Here is a 23,227-nt window from a genome sequence, read left to right as displayed (position 1 = left end):
GCGTTCCTCACAAGCGTAGCTTAGGTTGTGCGGTCCGCAAATAACGTATCCACTCCGACAATGAGAAATGTAAAATACCTCAATAATATATTGAATGCATTAACAGAAATGACCTTCACCCAAACAAATATTGTAGATTAGAACGGTAAATGTAGTACTGGTGAGCCATCCCCGTGGCCTTCGCAATGGATTAGTCCACTAAGGCCAGCATGAATGTGACGGGTTTCTCGTGTGCCATAAAGAAATGTATTTTTGCGACTGCTCGACCAACAGCCTATCGACCAGTTGACTAAATGGGGTCAGCCCTAAAACACACATCTCAAGTTAGGATTTAGCCCCAATCTTCCAAAGCCCTCCCTCTGATTATTAGTGTCATTGCCAATGACCAATACATTTCCAACAGCTCCCTCTTTCAAGAGACTATTATGCAACCCATTACCAAATCCCAGTTGGCACGCAGTGTTTAATTATCTCCTTTGAGGAAATGATTGCATAGACAATGGACTTCCACTTTATTCAGGTATATGGGTTATGAAGGGTGGTCATTGGATGGAAAAATATATTAAGTAATAGTGAGGTAAAAATCAAATAACAGATTGGTGGAAAAACATCATGCCAACAGCAACATTCAGGACTTTTGACAAAACTTAAAATTTCACATGATCTTTGAGCAGCAATTTAGTACACAAGAGTAATCAAGCTTTAATCCTATCTCTTACCATAATCTGTCAAACACAAACATGCAGTAGGGTTGGGCAGTATCCAGATTTTCACATCATACCATCCTTTTCTCATACCCTGATATTACGGTATTACAGGCTTCATACACAAGGCGGCGCAAAAACAAACAAACAAACATTGGGCGTCTAACAGAATGCTAACAAAATTAGCACAGGTAATAGCGAATTTCAATGGGGGCTGACTAAGTATGCTAACGGGCGCCAACGAAAATAAAGGAATTGCAAAAACAGACAATCCAGCTCATAAAGTTATACATATATAGTTAGGAGCTACAAAATGTTATTTTTGGTGAGTTTGGACATTTACAAGTGAATGTGAACGTGAGACACTGTGCAAAGTTCTGATGCATGCTTGTCTGAAGGAAGAACAGTACTGGCTCTGAAGCAGCATGTGTAGACTACACATTGTGCCTGTGTGGAGTCTGGAGTCGCTAGGGCAACTGGCTTGCTTGCTCTGAGAAGATGGGAGAACACGGCAGAAAGCTAACACGATATGATGCCTCCACTTGATTAATTCAGCAATTTACTTAGATTAACTAGCAAGTTAAATTTAGGGGTCACTTTCATTTGAAAAATGTTACCTTTATTTAACGAGGCACGTTAGTTAAGAACAAATGTTTATTTACAATGACGGCCAAACCCGGACGACGCTGGGCCAATTGTGCGCCACCCTATGGGACTCCCAATCACGGCTGGATGTGGTGCAGCCTGGACTCGAACCAGGGACTGCAGTGACGCCTATTGCACTGAGAAGCAGTGCCTTAGACCGCTGCACCACTCGGGAGCCAATTTAATGCAGAATTTACATTTTAAAAATAAATATCTTGCAGCGTTTTGTAAACGCAGACGTAAAATGCTACTTAATGTAATTTCTGCTCTGCATCAGACTCAATTTGTGCTTCAATTGCACTTCTCCACTTCTTCACAAATGGGCATTATATCAGCAGACAGTGCTCTGACTGATGTGAAGCTAATTTTATCGGTGTAGCCAGCCTACTTTTCTTCGGTAAAAGATTAACTCCAATATTAACTTTAAGCAAAACATTAGGAAATGTAGCTGGCTACATTCTTTCTATGATAAACAGGCACACGATGGCCATGCATTATTTTTTCCAAAAATACCTTGCTTTTTCATTGCAATCTCATTTACTTGTGTGACTGCCAGCCAAATAGCGTTGCACTACTTTTGTCATCTAATGTGTTGCACAAACATATTTTTTTCTGAAGGAAAACTATAGTTGCACTTCCCTGATCACTTTATTGAAGCAAAAAAACACGACTTTCTGATTCAATATACAACGCGACCCGTCACAGCTGTTCTCACCTCCTCCCGCTTTCTCCAGTTGTGCTATTTACAAACAAACAGCCACGTGATTGGCTCAACTGTTCTGGGGACCTATGTGAAATGAAGAACTACCGGTGAAATGAAGAACGCAACCTGCTTTATCTCCTAAAGTATTGCACAAGTTGACTGTGTGGGTATTTACTTAAAAATTAGCAACAAATATTAAAATGTATTGAAAAACATAAAATAAATCGTTTAAATGTTCAATGCTATTAACAGTATTGAAAAAAACATCCCGACTATTTCCAAATACCCTGGTATGAGGTATACTGCCCAAGCCTAACATTAAGTCAAGTGATCACAAACTAGTCTGACCAGTAACATTGATAGGTTACACACCTCCAGTGTAGAATTAACATAGAATGGCACAAATGATCTGATTTGAAGCTTGATAATAAGCACCTTCAGCGAACAAGTCCTCCTCTACAAACTCCCCACTGTAGGAACATCAGTAGCTCAACAACCACTGGATAAAAAAGCATAAGAAAGAAGATGTGTATTTCTTTTGTATTGTCCTCCTCTTCTCACAGCATATTCCCTGTAGGAGACTTAATTCCTCTGCAGTTCTAGGCCCCCTTTAAAAGTAATTCTCCCTCGTGATGAATGTTGAACCAAGAGAACAGGTCTGAGGCATCAGTTGACAAAGCTGATCTCCCCAGAGAGTGGTCTGTGCACGGCAGTGGTTTCAGGGAGAGACCGTGGGATGGTGGAGAGTGGGTGATTTTAGCTGGCAGCCTGGCTGTCTGTGGGGGGTGTATTGTCGGATGACAGGGCAGACTCAGGTGTTGGGGAGGACAGGGTAGAGTCACCAGACGCCACTGGTGCTGAGGACGAGTCCTCTGCCAGCTCAGGTGAAGTAGAATCAACGGGGGCAGAGCCCTCAGCAGGCACAGGAGCAGTGGTATCTGCCCCTCCCACGGCAGTAGCATCAGCCCCTCCCGCGGCAGTAGCATCAGCCCCTCCCGCGGCAGTAGCATCTGCCCCTCCCGCGGCAGTAGCATCTGCCCCTCCCGCGGCAGTAGCATCTGCCCCTCCCGCGGCGACTCCCTCGTTCTCGTCCTCCTGTGGGTAGAGCTCGGGGTACTTCTGCATACACTCCTGCATAGCGCGGAAGTTGTCGATACACTCTGAACCCTTCACCTCCTCATTGCTGTAGTGAAAGCAGGAGAAGGCCTCCTTGAACTGTGTGCCACAGGGCCCGCTAGCCATCCCTCCCAGGCATGGACAGTTCCAGTTGATCTCCCCACTAGGCAGAATCAGGCCTAGAGGAATAGGGATATAAGAGGAAAGGGCAGGGGGATACCTAGTTAGTTGCACAACTGAATGCATTCAACCAAAATGTGTCGTCCCGCATTTAACCCAACCCCTCTGGATCAGAGAGGTGCAGGGGGCTGCCTTAATCAACGTCATCGGCGCCCAGAAAGCAATTGCTGTTGAGGGTTAACTTCCTTACTCAAGGGCAGAACGGCACGTTTTTCCACCTTGCTGGCATGTACAGTGCATTTGGAAAGTATTCAGACCCCTTGACCGTTTCCACATTTTGCTACGTTACAGTTTTATTCTAAAATGGATTAAATAGACATTTCCCACTCATCAATCTACACACAATACCCCATGATGATGAAAAAAAACTGTTTTTTAGACATTTTTGCAAACTTATACAATTTTAAATAAATAAATATCACATTTACATAAGCATTCAAACCCTTTACTCAGTACTTTGTTGAAGCACATTTTGGAAGCAATTGCAAATAAATTCATTAAAAATCCTACAATGTGATTTTCTGGATTTTTTCCTCTCCATTTTGTCTGTCATAGTTGAAGTGTACCTATGATGAAAATTACAGGCCTCATCTTTTTAAGTGGGAGAACTTGCACAATTGGTGGCTGACTAAATACTTTTTTGCCCCACTGTACCACCCACCACTGCGACCTGTATGCTCTAATCGGCTGGCCCTCGCTTCATATTCGTCACCAAACCCACTGGCTCCAGGTCATCTATAAGTCTTTGCTAGGTAAAGCTCTGCCTTATCTCAGCTCACTGGTCACGATAACAACACCCACCCGTAGCACGCGCTCCAGCAGATATATCTCACTGGTCATCCCCAAAGCCAACAGCTCCTTTGGCTGCCTTTCCTTCCAGTTCTCTGCTGCCAATGACTGGAACGAATTGCAAAAATCGCTGAAGCTGGAGACTTATATTTCCCTCACTAACTTTAAACATCAGATATGCGAGCAGCTAACCGATCGCTGAAGCTGTACATAGCCCATCTGTATATAGCTCATCCAATCTACCTACCTCATCCCCATATGGTTTTTATTTATTTTCTACTCTTTTGCACACCAGTATTTATAATTGCACATCTGCACATCTATCACTCCAGTTTTCATTTACTAAATTGTAATTACTTGCTACTATGGCCTATTTATTGCCTTACCTCCTCACACCATTTGCACACACTGTATATAGACTTTATTTTTTTTATATTGTGTTATTGACTGTACGCTTGTTTTTTCCATGTGTAACTCTGTGTTGTTGTTGTTTCTCACACTGTTTTGCTTTATCTTGGCCAGGTCGCAGGTGTAAATGAGAACTTGTTATCAACTAGCTTACCTGGTTAAATAAAGGTGAAATAAAAAATAAAAAATCAGAGACTTGTCCCAAAGATACTTCTGTGTTGTCTTGGCTGTATGCTTAGGGTTGTTGTCCTGTTGGAATGTGAACCTTTGCCCCAGTCTGAGGTCTTGAGTGGTTTGGAGCAGGTTTTCATCAAGGATCTCTATGTACTTTGCTCCGTTCATCTTTCTCTCAATCCTGAGACTCCCAGTCCCAGTCCCTGAAAAACATCCCCACAGCATTATGCTGCCACCATAACACCTCTCCCCTATTTGACCTAGATAGTTTGTGTCTACATTGATATGTAGGCTACGTGTGCCTTTTAAAAAATGTATGTAGTTCTGTCCTTGAGCTGCTGTTGTCGAATGATGTTCTGTATTATGCCATTCTGTAGTTGTCACGACTTCTCCCGAAGTCGGTTCCTCTCCTTGTTCGGGGGGTGTTCGGCGGACGACCTCACCGGCCTTCTAGCCATCACCGATCCATTTTTTTATGTTCCATTTGTTTTGTCTTGTTTTCACTCACCTGGTTTCAATTTCCTAATTACATGTTGTATATTTTCCCTCTGTTTCCCCCATGTCCTTGTTGGGAATTGTTTACTGTAAGTCCGTGTGCTTTATGTGACTGGTGTGATACGGGTTTTGTGCCCATGTGTTTTGTTATTTTTGTATGCCGGTAATTATGTATATTAAACGGCTCCGGCTATTTACCAAGTTCTGCTCTCCTGCGTTTGACTTCCCTGCCACCAGTTACGCACCCCTGACAGTATTATGTTTTATGTTTTGTTTGGACCCCAGGAAGAGTAGCTACTGCTTTTGCAACAGCTAATGGGGATCCTAATAAAATACCAGCATGCTTCATTTTAGGGATGGTTTTAGCCAGCTGATGAGCGGTGCCTGGTTTCCTCCAGACGTGACACTTGGCATTCAGGCCAAAGAGTTCAATCTTGGTTCCATCAGACCAGAGAATCTTCTTTCTCATGGTCTGAGAGTCTGGCCACTCTACCATAAAGGCCTGATTGGTGGAGTGATGCAGAGATAGTTGTCCTTCTGGAAGGTTCTCCCATCTCCACAGAGCTCTGTCAGAGTGACCATCGGGTTCTTGGTCACCTCCCTGACCAAGGCCCTTCTCCCCCGATTGCTCAGTTTGGCCAGGCAGCCAGCTCGAGGAAGAGTCTAGGTGGTTCTAAACTGCACCATGTAAGAATGATGGAGGCCACTGTGTTCTTGGGGACCTCCAACGTTGTAGACATTTTTTGGTACCCTTCCCCAGATCTGTGCCTAGATACAATCCTGTCTCGGAACTCTACGGACAATTGCTTCGACCTCATGGCTTGGCTTTAGCTCTGACTGGGACCTTATATAGACACAACAGGTGTGTGCCTTTCCAAATCATGTGCAATCAACTGAATTTACCACAGGTGGACTCTGATACCCCTGAGCTCAATTTCAGGGTCTGAATACTTATGTAAATAAGGTATTTCTGTTTTAAATTTGTAATATCTCTCTCTTTATACACACACACACACACACACACACACACACACACACACACACACACACACACACACACACACACACACACACACACACACACACACACACACACACACACACACACACACACACACACACTGCTCTCGGAGAGTATTCAGACCCCTTGACTTTTTCCACATTTTGTTATGTTACAGCCTTATTCTAAAGTGGATGAACAAAAAAAAATATCCTCAGCAATCTACACACAATACCGCATAATGACAAAGTGAAAACTGTTGTTTTTTAAACATTTTTGTCAATGTATTAAAAATAAAGAACAGAAATACCTTATTTCTGTTTATGAGGATTTGTATTTATTGAATCCATTTTAGATTAAGGCTGTAACATAACACAATGTGGAAAAAGTCAAGGGGTCTGAATACTTTCCGAATGCACTTAATTGACATGGTTGTAACTTCAGAATTCACCTCTTTGGCATCTTTGTAATGACTACACCACTGTTAAGTGTTTCATAATCCTTCTACATCCCCGACATGAATTCACAGCCCACTTACCCTGGTCTTCGTAGGGGTCATTGGGGTCATCTGCAATGAGCTCGGCGTTGCTAGGTGCTTCATGGTCTTCCTTGGTAACGAAGATGATGCGATCTTTACCTGGCAAGGCGAAAACACAGGTGAGACGATAGCATGAAACGATGCGATCTCTAAGGAAACAATGGGCACCCTGCTATGACCATGACATGTTAATTGCACTTCCCATTCCCTGTCTCCGGGCTGGTTTTATTAAAGCAAAGTGGGAGACCAATTATACAAATTCATGGTTAATATGGTCTGACTGACCCAATAAACACACAAATGCATTTATCTATTGGATCAAGGCAAGTGGTTTGCTATTAATATGTTGGCCATAATAGCTGCTAAGTTTACAATTCGACAACAGCTGTTTTTCACCAGAGTTCTCTAAACAGAACGCTGAATCAATGCCCACTAACTATGTTTAACCAGCAGGGTCCAGATATAAAAACAACTTAACTGTCACCTTACATGACATGCGCTTCGATTGCCAGAAGATAACGACCCTACTTGTTATACTTGTTTACACTGAGCTGCACTGAGGTCGGAAAGCAAATCATGGTTACATTCGGACACCGTAGAGCCGGCGCGAGACGTGGGTCGGATGCAGGGATGGGATATGCCACTGTATTAAAATTTTACCTTTATCCACACTGCTCCATCGAGAAGATTTAAATACTGCTATTTTCTCTGAAAACCCTTTTCACCCTCATGCTAGCTAGCAGTAGCTACAGCTGCCATTATGGAATGGCATGATGTGTTAAACAACAAAGGAGCTGATTGGCTGATAAAGCCATCCCAAAATGGCTGCGGTGGCTACAGCTAGCGAGCATGAGAATGAAAAGGGCAGTTTTCAGAAAACAACTAGCAGTATTTCAATCTTCTTGACGGAACAGTGTGGATTTGGATAAAGGTACAAATTGGAGTACAGTGGCATATCCCATCCCTGCATTGAAGTAAGTTTAACTATCTAGCATGCTCTGCACATCTGTCTGTAAGTGTAAGGTACCCATAGCAGTATGGATATGTGCAAAACTGCTATAAAAGGCCTTTTCACACTGCATTTTTCTTAGCCCCGGGATATCATAGCCACAGACTAGACTGGCCCTGGGCTAGTTTAGCCTGTGTTCACACAAGCATTTGTTAATCCTAGGCTAAGCTTTAGCCCTGGGCTAAGGAATCACACTGGTATTCCACAGCCCAGGGCTAACGGACAAACAACATGTGACCAATGTTATAAGCAATACGGCATTTATTAACACATTATTTCATCTTGCGTCTAGCCTAGCATTTGATTTCCAACAGTGATGGTTTGTATAAACTTCGCCATCTGCCTGTCTGACCTCAAACAATGTTTGACTTTTGAAATTCTTTCTCACCCCTGTACAGAGAATGGTGTGCATGAACGAGGCATCAACTTTTCTGATCAGGTAGGAATCATTCAATAATATTATTATCATGGATATATCCATTTAAAAGTAAATGGAAAATCTATGAAAACAGACAAATGAAGTGTTTGCTGCCGTTCCATTTGTAGTGTTTGTAGCTTTAGTTTGATAAGTGAGAAGACACATTATGGCCAGCCAGCCATAATAACCATGTTTGTTAGGCATAGCAATCAATGTTTTTGCATGGATTTGGTTTTTGTCCTCAAAAAGGATTAAATAGTATGAATTGACTTGTCAAAATAACACTGCAGCTTTATTGATTGGACTGGGCATTCTAGTAGTTGTTCCTGACCCTGATTCACACTGGAAAACCCCAAAGTGCTCCGGAGCAGAGCCAGCTAGTCCTGGGCTAAGGTTGGTGCTAGCCCACTTTAGAATGTGTGTAACAGTATAATTTTTAAACCGTCCCCTCGCCCATACCCGGGCGCGAACCAGGGACCTTCTGCACACATCAACAACAGTCACCCACGAAGCATCGTTACCCATCGCTCCTCAAAAGCCGCGGCCTCGCCCATACCCGGGCGCGAACCCGGGACCCGGCCCTTGCAGAGCAAGGGGAACTACTACGTCAAGGTCTCAGAGCAAGTGACGTCACCGATTGAAACGCTATTTAGCGCACACCGCTAACTAAGCTAGCCGTTTCATATCCGCTACATGTGCAAGTGTGAAAACTCACTTAGCCCCAGGCTAAAATCGCTCTTAGCCCTAGCCTAAGGTGCAGTGTGAACACACCTTAACATGCTGACCAGACCTTCAAATGCATGTTGATTTTGTCCACACATACCAGATGCAATCAGGACACGCAAATTGAAATATCAAAACGAACTCTGAACCAACTATATTTATTTTTGGGACAGGTCAAAAAGCATTACACATTGATGTTAATTTTGCTAGCTAGCTTGCTGTTGCAACTAATTTGTCCTGGGATATTAACAGTGTCCTTTACTCGAAAATTAATCCACAGATAAAAGGGTAAAAGTTTGTTTCAAGTAATCTCTCCTCCTTCAGACTTTATCAGGTGTTCGGCAACCAACTGTAAGGTGCATTAACACTACCACCCATGTGGGTATATGCTCCTAAAAATCAACGAGGAGATGGGAGAGGCGGGACTTTCAGCACATCACAAATAGAAGAACCAAGTTATATAAATGCTACGCAGAATATCGTGAGCAGTGTGGGTGTAATGATTTAATACCATGTACGTGTACATTTATTTTGCTCACGCAACGCGAACAGTGTGGTCAGCATGTAAGTGTATATTTTATTTGATGGATTGATTCTTGCTGAAGAAAGATAAAAGGCCATACGTTTCGAAAGCCATATTGCAAGCCATGATTGACGTTTATACATGTTTAAACACAGCCCCGTGGATGTAGTTCACACACACAGAGTAGTCGTGGGCAAAGCGAATGGCTGAATGCCACCTCGAGTCAGAACTAAATGGAACCATGATCGCGTTTTGACCTTATTGTAAACAAGCGTAACGGCAGGGTCGGTATCTTCTGGTAAGCGCTTTGACAGCTCTGCCTGAAGTTATCTGGCTAGCGTGGAAGTTAAATGTGTTCGTCTCGTACGAATAGCCTTCCTTTACAAATCAGATTAATCCTGAGAATTTGATTGCCCCATTTATAGACCTCTTCAAATCCTATAACTAACTAGAACTAAGATACATGAAGTTACTACACAAATCAAGCTGGAACAAGCACCGCTGACCTGCTTCGCAAGTTAACTAGATACCTAACGTTACCATGCTAGCCCCTTCAATGACATTCATTGGACAAGCGAAATGAATGAAAATCTAAAGGTGCACTATTACCCTCTTGCTTACAGTACGACATGACAGACGGTGGTGATATCCGTTGGTCCTCTACTTAGATCAGAAGCAACGACGGTTTTTGTACAATTAGCTGCAGTGAACATAGCCACGTAATTAATAACCGCCCGGCTTCCGTTTCCTTTGACCTCTCTTTGCTTCGATTTCTGGACGCAGTCTTATGACGTCATCCGGGCAGCCACTGGTGCTTTGTGCAGCAGTTCGAGGTAGATCCAGGATCAGATTACACATGAGGATAAAAACAATGAGACTGGACCAGTGGTGCGGGAAAACTCCTACCAACAGTACCAGGTGACTATTTGGCAGTACTCTCCCAAAGAGTAGTGAAACCTGTACTGCACTCATCTGGCAGTATGTACCACAATAATATTGGGATATACCTTGTTTGATGCATATTGTTGTGACTTATGCCATGTGAAGGTTCAACACAGAATGTTGTTTTCTAGCTTTTTATTGAAAAATATTGGCCTGAACAAAGACATGGGCCCTATGTCCATGGTAGTGTTTTATTTGGGGACACTGACAGTTCAGTGGGGGGATGAGGATCTAAAAAATTAAATCCTAGTCAAATTTCATAATTATGTCCAATACAGAAAGTAAAAAACTAAGTGAAACCCCATTCCATTCCTACCAAATCCACCGCCATCCAATGACATCTAGGCAGTTTCTACAGCGATTGTCTGGGAATGAAAGACCACAAACACTTTCCTTTAGGACACAGAGACAAAGTACTAACATATGCTATTGATAGGACCAGCATGAATACAAATATATTCCATGATTAAAATGTTTTAAAGTAAATACACCAACAAAGCTTGTTGGAGATTCCTAGAGCCATTTAAAGGATACATATACAAGTATATTTATACTTTCTTTACCCTAATGTGGCTCTTCAAACCCCATGCACAGCTTACAATGACCTGAAATGAACATGACTTTCTTTCCACTCTCCAAAAATGTCCAGGTGTAGTGCTTGTTGGTTTAAGAACAGACTCCTTTAAAATGGAGTCAGTCTTCAATTTCCTTGAGCAAGCTTCTATAGAAGATAAGACCATCAGCAGAGTAGCCTGGCTGGTCAGATGAAGAGAGGGTAAATGGTATTGAAAAACAACGGGACAGAACAGACGCAATTCCATGCTGAACACTGGGTCAAGTACCATCTTTCTTTCCCAGTGAGATCCAGTCTGCGTGAGCCCTCAAGAGCTTCTGGGAACACAAAGAAGCTGAGAAAGAGGACGCATTGACAGAGGCAGAATGTACTGATTTGTGCGCATTAGATACAATGCAAAATAAAAAGTAATTTGTAGAGGGTGGAGGCTGTGTGTCTGTGGTGCGTGTTGGAGGGTGTTTCTAGAATAGCAGCGCTCCCATGCTGCCCATTTCACTCTGCTCCTTGACGAAGATCTCAAAGTACTGGTAGATGATGGTCACGGCCAATAGAATTCCAGTACCCGAACCGATGGCGCCCAGAAAGTCTGCCATGACGGACAGCCCACCTATGCATAGGCCACCGAAAGCTGCAGCCGTGGGGATGTACCTTCACAAAGAACACAAGATTTTAGAAATGTGTAGAAAAATACACAGCAATTAACACTTGGGCCAGAGTGCAACCAAAAGGTGTGTATGTTTTTACCGGTTGAGCTCGTGCACCATGGAGGTCTCTCTGTGTCCCCTCATCACCATCTGCTGTTCCTTCAGCTGCTTAGCCACCTGTCAGACATGCAGAGTTAGCAACTACCACACATACTTCAGTGTACCTACAGTAAAAGTGCATCTGTAACAGATGACGCAAATACATCAAGTGACTCACATCTTTGGCCGAGGATCCTGAAACCTCGATCCATGTCTTAGAGAAGAAGGCACAGGAGCCCAGCATGAAGACGATGTAGATTGCAGCATGGATGGGGTCATCCAAAACAGAACCAAAGGACTCCGGGGGAGAGAGGTAGTAGCAGAGACCTCCAACTGGGTAGGCACGAGCTGGTCCTCCAGTGGAAGTATCCTATACAAAACACACAATCAATTAAGTATAGATTCTCCATGTAAGCATAGCCCAATCAGGGCTGTTATGAGTAAAACAGGGCTCAAGACCGCAACCACTCTCGATTATGCATTTCTGTCTCTTTTACATAGCAGGCGTAAAAGAAACAGACCGGACAAGTATGCGCAGAATGGACTACTGTATGTTCATTGTAGATAAATTACCACGTTTTTTGCACTAAAGTATGTAGAATATTGGCCTGTTGGAAACGATGTCATACAGTTCAGGCTTTATCGGATTTATCTCTACAGAGCTCAGAAAGAAAACCGTGCCCACCAATCATGACTCCTTTCTATGTGTATCAAAATGATACTTTCCTTGAATTTCATTGTGAAAGTCTAACACTGAAATATCATGTGATGCACAGCTCACCCATTATGCGATTTATAAAATTGTTTTTAGATTGTGTAAACAGTAATTGTGTGATGGTGGGGATGCAGGGTTGTGCTTGCTGTAGTTACTCAACAACACAGCTAGGTGAGCTCAAAAGCACCTTACTAGTTGAAGATTCTTGAGTAATAAAAAGGCATTGAAATGACTTAGGAACTGTGCACAATTTGGAGAGGTGTGGCCACTTAAGAGATTGGTCTTTTGGTCTTACGTTCTACCCTACATTTTCCAGGAATATTCTTATGTTACTGAATGTATCAGGAGTATTTTCAGATTAAAATGCACATAAAAATCAATTTTCCAATAATCTCCAAACGGTTCCCTTTCAATTGCTACCATGGTTATGCATTTCCCATGGGAGTGCGACCAAATCTTGGGCTGGTGCCACCAACTGAAAAACAGGCACCAGTGCGACCGGGGGAAAATGTTAGTCTGAGCCCTCTTAAAGCCTTCCTACGGCTAGCTCTCTTACACAGGACTGCTGAAAGAAATGTCTAAATCGGTCAACACTACCAGTGTGCTGTCATAGTAGTGCAAAACATGTGATCATAACCACCACTATGGCATCAAACAGACTCTTCATTGTTTACAGTCACACGGAATTATTCAGTATTGGTTTTAACCTCATGAAGGTTAAATGTGATGAGAAAAAAAAAAAATAGTACTGGTGTAATGAACATGGGTGAGGCAAGTCTCCACCTCTGTGTAATGAACACAGAAGCGACACTCAAAGGTCATTGCGGACAAGTACTTACAGACCAGGTGCCCAGCAGGTTAACCAGAAAGTTGCCACTGAATCGTGTGGAGAGCATCTGAGAGATGACGTACAGGTTGGACACAAGGGCAGACTGGAGGATGATGGGAATGTTGGAGGTGTAGAAGAGCTTGATGGGATAGGTGTTGTACTGACCACGGTAACGGGCAGACTTGATGGGCAAGTCCACCCTGAAGCCCTGGAAGGAGGCGAGAAGTGTTCAAGACCTTTCAAAAACAACCACGGAAATCCAATGGTATTCAAAGTTAGTCTTCAATTATTCTATGCATGCAGCTTTTTGGTCTGAACATTTATGTTCACATTGTCAACAGAGCCAATGGTCATAAAGGTCACGTAAGCAATGAATTGAAAGCCATTTGTAAAACCAATCAAATGACAGTCAAGACGATATAGGCTATAAAACGGGTTGTCTGTCCACTGACCTGGAAGTATATGACGACAGCAAAGACGAAGACTGTGGCGATGAGGTTCAAGAGGTTAGGCAGGTTCTGGCGGTAGAAGGCCTCTCTCAGGGCGCGCACCTTGTCTGTGCGGGTGGCCAACAGGTGGAACAGGGCAATGACAGCACCTTCAAACTCCGTTCCTGAGACACAAGAGACAAGGTTATCTAACTAACCACAGCACAGCAGGGGGAACCAACCCTGACTGAAGAACAAGAGCACATTGTAAATACACATACACTAGTTACACAAAAGTATGTGGACACCCCTTGAAATGAGTGGTTTCGGCTATTTCAGCCACACCCATTGCTGACAGGTATAAAAATCGAGCACACAGCCATGCAATCTCCAAAGACAAACATTGGCAGTAGATTGACCTGTACTTAAGCGCTTATTGACATTCAACATGGCACCGTCATAGGATGCCACCTTTTCAACAAGTCAGTTCGTCAAATTTCTGCCCTGCTAGATCTACCCAGGTCAACTGTAAGTGCTGTTATTGTGAAGTAAAAATGTCTAGGAGCACAGCTGCGAAGTGGTAGGCCACACAAGCTCAAAGACCACCGAATGCTGACGCACATAAAAATTGTCTGTCCTCGGTTGCAACACTCACTACTAAGTTCCAAACTGCCTTTGGAAGCCACGTCAGCACAAGAACTGTTCATCGGGAGCTTAATGAAATTAGTTTCCATAGCTGAGCAGCCACACACAAACCTAAGATCACCATGCACAATGCCAAGCATTGGCTGGAGTGGTGTAAAGCTCACCGCCATTGGAGTCTGGAGCAGTAGAAATGCGTTCTCTGGAGTGATGAATCATACTTCACCATCTGGCAGTCCGACGGATGAATCTGGGTTTGGCGGATGCCAGGGGAGCGCTACCTGCCCCAATGCATAGTGCCAACTAAAGTTTGTTGGAAGAATAAATGGTCTGGGGCTGTTTTTCATGGGTCAGGCAAGGCCCCTCATTTCCCTTCACTGGAACTCAATGCTACAGCATACAATGACATTCTAGATGATTTTGTGCTTCCAACTTTGTGGCAACAGTTTGGGGAAGGCCCTTTCCTGTTTCAGCATGACAATGACCCCGTTCACAAAGTGAGGTCCATACAGAAATGGTTGAGATCGGTGAGGAAGAACATGACTGGCTTGCACAAAGCCCTGACCTCAACCCCATAGAACACCTTTGGGATGAATTGGAACACCGACTGAGAGCCAGGCCTAATCGCCCAACCTCACTACTGCTCTTGTGGCTGAGTGGAGGCTGTTATAGCAGCAAGGGGGGGCAACTCCATACTAATGCCCATGACTTTGGAATGAGACGTTCGACGAGCACGTGTCCACCTACTTTTGGTCATATGTATACTAGCCTTAGTGCTACCTACCTCTCCCAGTGTTGACAGTAGTGGGACTGAATGCCTTCCAGACAATGGTCTCACAGATGTTGGTGGCAATGAACAGGGAGATACCAGAGCCTAAACCATAGCCCTTCTGCAGCAGCTCATCCAGCAGCAGCACAATCAGACCTGCCACAAACAGCTGGGGAAGAAGGAGAGAGCTTAAAATAGGGAAGGGAAAGGGTATACCGAGTCAGCACAACTGAATGCATTCAACTGAAATGGGAGAGGTGCGGCGCCCGGGAAGCAGTTGTGGGCTAACTGCCTTGCAGAACGGCAGATTATTCCACCTTCCCGGTCACAGGGATTCGAACCAGCGACCTTTCAGTTACTGGCCCAATGCTCTGACCAGGCGGATGAAAGCAGAGCAGACAGTTGAGCATGACTAATTGACAGATTAAAGAAATGTCTGCCAAAGGGTTTTAGTTGTGAAAGTTAGGTCTCTGTACCTAAAGGGTACAATTAGTGAACTGTTTATATGAACTGGGGAGGGGTCTAACTAACCTGAATGATGATGAGCAGGCAGATCCCAGCACCCATCTCTGAGGGGTCTCCGTACATCCCAGTCATCACGTAAACAATGGCCTGCCCAATGGTGATGATCATGCCAAACACTGCAGAGAAAAAGGAAGATGGTTGCATTCAATATCCTTGGACTGTTGTGAGTGGAAAAACACTTTGCAACGGGATACTGAATACACCCCAGCCTTATGACAGGATAGAGACTCTTATTCTAATACCAGTCATATACAAGCCCACAAATCAGAACAGTTGCCAGGTGGCTACATAACCATAATTCAACATATTATGATGAATCCCATTCCTTGGTAAATACTTCTTCTGTGCAAGATGATTAGAGGGTGGACCTACATTTCTGTGCTCCATTGAAGAGTGCTCTGTCCTTGGGGGTGTCTCCAACCTCAATGATCTTGGCTCCAGCCAGCAGCTGCATGATGAGACCAGAGGTAACAATGGGTGAGATACCCAGCTCCATCAGAGTACCTGTAGAATGGTGGAGGATCAGTCAACCATTATTATGAACCAACACTGTTGTAATGGAAACGGGGATTCTAACAAAGGCAAAGCTCTGACTACGCTGATATCACTTAAAGAATGTCAGCTTTTGCAAAGACTGCTTGTCAAAAGAGATGAGACTTGATAACATCACAGAGAATAATTATTTCTCCATGTAAGAGGTGGGAACCAAACCGTGAAGGTGTAATATAGATAGATGCCTCTAACATAATCAGTAGCCAAGATTGAGAGTCGTTAATAAATGGAGAGCCAGGTGTCAATATTTGTTTATTTAACTAGGCATGTCAGTTCAGAACAAATTCTTATTTACAATGACGGCCTACACCGGTCAAACCCAGACGCCGCCGGGCCAATTGTGCGCCGCCCTATGGGACTCCCAATCACGGCCGGTTGTGATACAGCCTGGATTCGAACCAGGATGTCTGTAGTGACGCCTCAAGCACTGAGATCCAGTGCGTTAGACCGCTATGTCAATGCAGTGAGCCCATTGTTTAGCTTAGCAACAACCAGGAAGGGTAAAGCTTTAGGGTAAAGCTGTGTTTTGTTTAAAGTTAACATGCAATATTTATTGGTTAAGATCATATTCATGCGATCTTAACTGGCAGTACAATATATTATTTAGTAAGTACAGCACTTCTAATATCCAACTTAGACTTGAAGGTATTTTCTGTACTATAAGTATTTAGTAGTGCTGAGTGAGTCACCGACATTTCATTTTTTGGTTATTAAACAACTAATTGACAGACAGCTGTTCAATTACTTGAATTCCATTTAGTTGAGGGTTTTGGTAAGCCCAACGCACCATTTCTCTACAGAGAAATCAAATCATGAGAAATCACATCAAGAAAAATGTGGCGCGCTAGGCTGAAGGAAGCTGTAGTTTCCATAAAACAAATATTCAACCTAGTTCAGCACAAGAACACATACACTTAACTATGTTCAGTTAGTTTCACACAGACCTCATGAGAGAGGAATGTACACAGAGGGATGGAGATACTTCCTGAAAGTATGTCTCATTTACTTTGAAGAACTAGTAAAGGGATTCTCAGACAGCTCTGCAGCATGCTTGAGCAGGCTAGCCTAGCTAAATAGGATGACTAAAGACAGTACAGTATTTGGGGAGCACAGAGCTGTTTGGCTGCTACTACCCGAGCAGAGATGAGATGACTTTAAGGAATTAAAAATAAAGTCAAATAAAAACAAAGTAATATACACATCTGAAATATTTTATAGTAATTTCCTATTGATCTCTATCCAATGTGGACCTGAGAGAATCACATATTTGAAATGTTTTGGCAATTGAATGTTAATTATTTTTGGATTAGAAATTTAACATGAAGAAAAAAAAACATTTGAATGTCATTTCATAATGCATTGTGATTTAAAAATAATAATAATTAAATACCGAAATCCATTATTATTTTTTAAATCAAACAGAAATGAAAAAGCACTAATCACTCAGCACTATTAGCTAGCTGCCTATTACTAGCTGGTTGGATGGGCAGCTAGGCAGGTTGGTACTGCATTGTTAGGTAGCATTAAAGATTGACAAACAAGGCAGAAAATATTATGCAGGCCAGATAAAGATAGCTTGCAAACTTAGCTAGATTGGGTTATGAAACTAATGCCTAATTTGAAAATAGTTAGCCAACTAGATACCCAACTATCTTTGGGTTGTTCGAAAGTTGTCATGTTCAAAACGCACACACAGCTAGCTCGGTATACATAACATGCAGTCATGACACTTGACAAACATTATTTTTAGTATTCTCTTCTATTAGCTAGCTACTAGTAGTAACTGTAGCTACTTAGCAACCAATATCATGACTGGCTGACTATCCAACCAGCACGATATATTTCCAGTCCTAACCTCCAGAAATACACTGCAGTGGAGAAGAAGCAAAGCAAAAACGATGATATTGTTCCCACTCACTATGGACCCAGCAAATTTGTCTGTTTTTACAATGGCACGGGACACCAGCGTGCATGCAGTTATTGCATTGAATTAGCATTTTACCACCTTGGCATTGTAGCTTGAAATAATTACTTGCTGGCTTTACACATCATATATCAGGCATCAACTCGGTTATAGATAGAACACTTGGTTATTTAAAAATATTATATTTAAGCCATTTAACGAAGCACTAAAGTTAATGCATTTCAATGAGAGATTCCTTAAAAATAAAAATAAATTAAACCCTTTGTGGGCGGGGCCAAATCGGTTACTAGGGATGCACAGTTCAAACTCGTCTTCCTCCCTATGGACTGATGATTAAAGACACAGGCAAGCATTCAAACTAAGTAGAACCAGACTGTTCGTTTCTCACCTCTGTTGGAAGCCAGGATTACTCTCATCCAGTAGAAGGGATCTGCAGAGTCTGAGGACATGATGCCAAAGAGGGGAATCTAGGAGGACAGGAGACAAAGAAAGAATGAACCCAATACACTGTACCCACAAGAGTTAAAACTACACTCATTGAGTCATCATTACCTGTGGCCTTAACCATATTATCAGCTAGTGATAATAAGACCAAAGACAGGCAGGGCTTCTCTACAAGAACCATACAATATATAGAATTACAGAGACAGATGTTCAGCAGATACTAACCTGGCAGCACACCAGGAAGATGAAGAGAGTGATGGCAGTCCATAGTACTTTTTCTCTGAACTGAATCTGTATAGGTAAAAGAGGGAGGTTTTAGAATCATCACTAGAGCTAAGATTGTTTAAGAGCTTGTGAGGAGAGATTGCGGTATACTATACCTTTCTCTCTGGTTTCTGAATCTCGGGTAAGACGGCACAAAACGGCTTTATGACTTCCAAAAATTTGACTGAAAAAAAATAACGAGGTTGGTTAGTTTCTTTGGGGGGAAAAAACTACATGCACAGTAAAATAAGTATTGTCCTAACCAGTGCAAGATAGTTACACTTTCAGGATGAAACGTCATCACTCCCATGCATGGAAAAATTAGGCTCCACTCACATTTACAGACATCGTCAATAAACTACTAACTAGCTAGTTAGCTAAGTAAGGTAATCAATCCAGTGAGTCAACTAGCTTTATTATATGTGGGAACAAACTAGTGGGCCTATAGCTAGCCTGATTATGCGAGCAGATTAACAGAGGCAACAGAATATACAGTACTAGAGGTTGACTGATTAAAATCGGCATGGCCGATTAATTAGGGCCAATTTCAAATTTTCATAATCGGTAATCTGCATTTTTTGGACATCGATTACGGCTGATTACACCTGTTACGTGAGTGCAGAAAGGAGCTAAGGTAAGTTGCTAGCTAGCTTTAAACTTATCTTCTAAAAAACAATCAATCTTAACATAATCACTAGTTAACTATACATGGTTGATGATATTACTGGTTTAACTACCGGTAGCTTGTTCTGCTTTGCAAATAATTAATGCGGTGTCTGTTAATTTATCATTGAATCATAGCCTACTTCGCCAAACAGGTGATAATTTAACAAGCGCATTTGCAAAAAAAAAGCACTGTCATTGCACCAATGTACCTAACCATAAACATCAATGCCTTTCTTCAATCAATACACAAGTATATCTTTTTTTAACCTGCATATTTAGGTAAAATAAATGAATGTTGGCAGGATATATTAACTATGGAAATTGTCACTTCTCTTGCGTTCTGTGCAAGCATTGTCAGAATTTATGCAGCAGTTTGGGCTGTCTGGCTCATTGTGAACTGTGTGAAGACCATTTCTTCCTAACAAAGACTAATTCATTTGCCAGATTTGACCATATTAATGACCTAAGGCTCGTATTTGTGTGTTCATTATATTATAATTAAGTCTATAATTTGATACACCAGTCTGACTGAGCGGTGGTAGGCAGCAGCAGGCTAGTAAACATTCATTCAAACAGCACTTTCCTGCGTTTGCCAGCAGCTCTTCGCAATGCTTGAAGCACAAGCGCTGTTTTTGACTTCAAGCCTATCAACTTCCGAGATTAGGCTGGCAATACTATAGTGCCTATAAGAACATCCAATAGTCAAAGGTATATGAAATACCAATGGTATAGAGAGAAATAGTCCTATAATTGCTATAATAACTACAACCTAAAACTTCTTAACTGAGAATATTGAAGACTAATGTTAAAAGGAACCACCAGCTTTCATATGTTCTCATGTTCTGAGCAAGGAACTTAAACATTAGCTTTTTTTTTTTACATGGCACATGTTGCACTTTTACTTTCTTCTCCAACACTGTTTTTGCATTATTTAAACCAAATTGAACATGTCTCATTATTTATTTGAGACTTAAGACATTTATTTATGTATTAAGTTAAAATAAGTGTTCATTCAGTAGTTGTAATTTTCATTATTACACACACAAACATACAGATTGAAATCGGCTGATTTTAAAACATATTTTTGGTTCTCCAATAATCGGTATTGGCGTTAAAATCATCAGTCAACCTCTACTGTAGCTGGACAGCTAACCATAGTTCTTCAAAGAAGTTGACATTCATTGGGAATGCCAATGTGGTTTATTCAAAACAATGTTAGCAAGCTAGCAGCAAAATCGTCATTAAGCAATAAGGCCCAAGGGGGTGTGGTATATGGCCAATATACCACGGCTAAGGGCTGTTCTTACGCACGGACGCAACGTGCTAGGACACAGCCCTTTGCCGTAGTATATTGGCCATATATCACAAACCCCTGCGGTGCATTATTGCTATTATAAACTGGTTACTAATGTAATTACAGCAGCAAAAATAAATGTTATCATATGGTCTGATATACCACGGCTTTCAACCAATCAGAATTCAGAGCTCGAACCACCCAGTTTGTCTGATGTCACGGTCATTACAAAGACTTGAACCGGCAAGTATCTCTACACACAGGTACTGTTACCGCAGACTATGCTAGCTAGTAACATTTCCTAGAATGACACAAAGACTGTAGAGGATAACTAGTTAGCGAATGTTGAAGGTGCACACAGCAATCTGAAATGTCCCAACTAAGTGCCAACAATTTGTGGGCATTTCATGAGCCTCGTTAGCTAAAGTCAGCAGCGATTGAACGTTAGCTGCCTCCTACCGTTAGCTTCCCATTCCGTTAACTAACGTTATAATATTCTTCATTTTACAGTTAATAGATAAGTAAAACGATTGTGTAACCCTGGTTAGCTAATAACTATAACACAATAACTACTAGCTAACTAGCCAATGTACGATAACTTTAGGTAGTTAACGACCTAACATTACAGCTGACGTTAGCATTGGCTAGCTAGTAGCAAGCTACAATACATGTCCGTTCACAGCCAATCTAACTATCTAAACGTTCAAAATATACATTTAAGATGCAATTCACAGATACATCGACAGACGTTAGAAAAATGACTCACTGCCCATGGTGTCCTTTATCCGATTCCCGTTGTGTTAAACTGGTGCCACTTGAAGGATCAGCAGTTTGCGTGGCACCATTGAACCGCTCTGCACAAAAAAGACACGTCATCAATGAAGCTCCTACTACACGTCAGATCTTGGGGTTTCTAATGCTGCGTTCAAGAATGTCTGAATTTGAAACGTGTGATGCTTTCAATACAACTGGTAAAAGGGAAAGAAACTAGGTCAAATCATGATGTCACTAATTTTCAGGTCGGAATAAAAAGATGTCCGATATTCCGACTTTGAATTCTGAGTTAGGATGACTGTTCAAAACGACTTTTCCCAGGCGTAGCAGTTTTTTTTTCGAGATCCCAGTTGTCTTGAACGAACTGAAGTCGGAGATTTCAGAGTTCCCAGTATTTTTGAACACGGCATAATTCTCATAACCTGCTAAATTAATTCTCCTAACATGCTGCCAAAAGTCAAATCTGCCAAAAATGTATCCCATCTCGTCAAAACAGATACATCTCAAATTATGCGTTGGATTATGATGAAACAAGAAATATTACACTTGCAGTAAATGCAAAACTTCAGAATAACTGCTGCTAGGTCATTACAATTTATACATTTTCACATGAGACTGCTCATACAGTAGTTTAATTTACCTTCACTGAAATTAAAATGCATGATCATGAACAAATTAAAATAATGTTTATTTGATTTGGGAATACAGAAAATGCTCTAGATAACACTTACTGCCATCAGGGGTCAGCATTATACCATTTTTATCACTGCATGTTATTTTTTTGTACAGCTTTCAGTTGACCCTAGAATGACATTGAATCATGCAAGCACAGAAAAGTGAGCAACTGGTAAAGTGACTAAGTAAATCAATTATGTGCAAAAAAAAATGAACAACGACTAAGTGTCTCTCTATTAGACCTAGAGTCGATTGAGGCACCCGTGAATAGCTCCCTGTGTGTTTATGCTATTGATGTATCTATTGTAGTGGTTGCAGCTTAATCACCTCTTTCTGCCGATATAAATTTTGCCCCTTTTCCAAAACATGGGGCTTGTGATAGCAGCTTTTTTCTACACATGACACACCCACACAAGAAAATCGTCACGAAATTGTGTGTAAAACCCAAACCAAGCAACAAACTCACCACCTATCGAAAGATGAGACTCTCAGAGAAGGGGGTAGCTGCATCCCAATATGGTGACCGGAGCATGGGAAAGTGGGTGTGTCGAAAGGAAAGTAGTGGGTGTGTCGAAAACGAAGGTTACGTATGTATCCACGGTTATGTGAGCTATATGGACCAGAGGGATACATCCGAGGTGAGGATTTCTAGACTCACTCGTCCACCTGTGTCACGGCTGGGGTCCACCCCTATAAAAAAGACCCTATGGCTGCAACACATTCTCTACATCATTTTTGAGGCGCCTCTAGCACCGTAGAGGATTGGAGTGATTCATATAGCTCACATAACCGTGGTTACATACTTATCCTTCATTATGTTTAACTACATTGGATATATGCTGGTATACCTGTACCAGATTTAGTCGGTGCTAGAGGGACCTGGCCAGCCAGCGGCGAAGTCCCAGCGCGGGAACGAGACGCAGGGGCCATGAATGTGGAAGGGGGGGTCCTGGCACAGTCGCCTGAAGGGGAGGCGATGCCCAGGACCGCTGAACCAACCGCAGAGGGAGGTGCCACACTTACCCGATATTACCAGGCAAAG

The 23,227-nt window shown here is 42.3% G+C and overlaps 2 protein-coding genes across 3 annotated transcripts; both read right to left on the bottom strand.

Annotated features, from left to right (window-relative positions):
* Positions 1–495: 495 nt before the first annotated feature.
* LOC118400138 (mitochondrial intermembrane space import and assembly protein 40-like) lies at positions 496–10,362 on the bottom strand. Of its 2 annotated transcripts, none has more exons than XM_035796668.2 (3): positions 10,047–10,362; positions 6,753–6,851; positions 496–3,347 (listed from the first exon to the last, which is right to left on the bottom strand). In XM_035796668.2, exons 1-3 carry the CDS (start codon positions 10,054–10,056, stop codon positions 2,809–2,811), a joined length of 648 nt encoding a protein of 215 aa, XP_035652561.1. In that variant the 5' UTR covers positions 10,057–10,362; the 3' UTR covers positions 496–2,808. The 2 variants fall into 2 exon arrangements, with proteins under 2 accessions (XP_035652561.1, XP_035652560.1); XM_035796667.2 differs by having other exon boundaries at positions 10,035–10,212.
* Positions 10,363–10,544: 182 nt separating this feature from the next.
* LOC118400137 (protein transport protein Sec61 subunit alpha) lies at positions 10,545–21,669 on the bottom strand. The gene is made up of 12 exons (XM_035796666.2): positions 21,503–21,669; positions 18,893–18,960; positions 18,738–18,803; positions 18,457–18,535; positions 15,965–16,096; positions 15,599–15,708; positions 15,083–15,236; positions 13,681–13,841; positions 13,239–13,436; positions 11,863–12,054; positions 11,686–11,762; positions 10,545–11,589 (listed from the first exon to the last, which is right to left on the bottom strand). The coding sequence occupies exons 1-12, from the start codon at positions 21,507–21,509 to the stop codon at positions 11,403–11,405; spliced, it is 1,431 nt and encodes a 476-aa protein (XP_035652559.1). The 5' UTR covers positions 21,510–21,669; the 3' UTR covers positions 10,545–11,402.
* Positions 21,670–23,227: the final 1,558 nt, after the last annotated feature.

Source organism: Oncorhynchus keta, chromosome 21 (assembly GCF_023373465.1).
Source record: "Oncorhynchus keta strain PuntledgeMale-10-30-2019 chromosome 21, Oket_V2, whole genome shotgun sequence".
NCBI lineage: Eukaryota > Metazoa > Chordata > Actinopteri > Salmoniformes > Salmonidae > Oncorhynchus > Oncorhynchus keta.
This window is presented reverse-complemented; position numbering and strand designations above follow the sequence as displayed.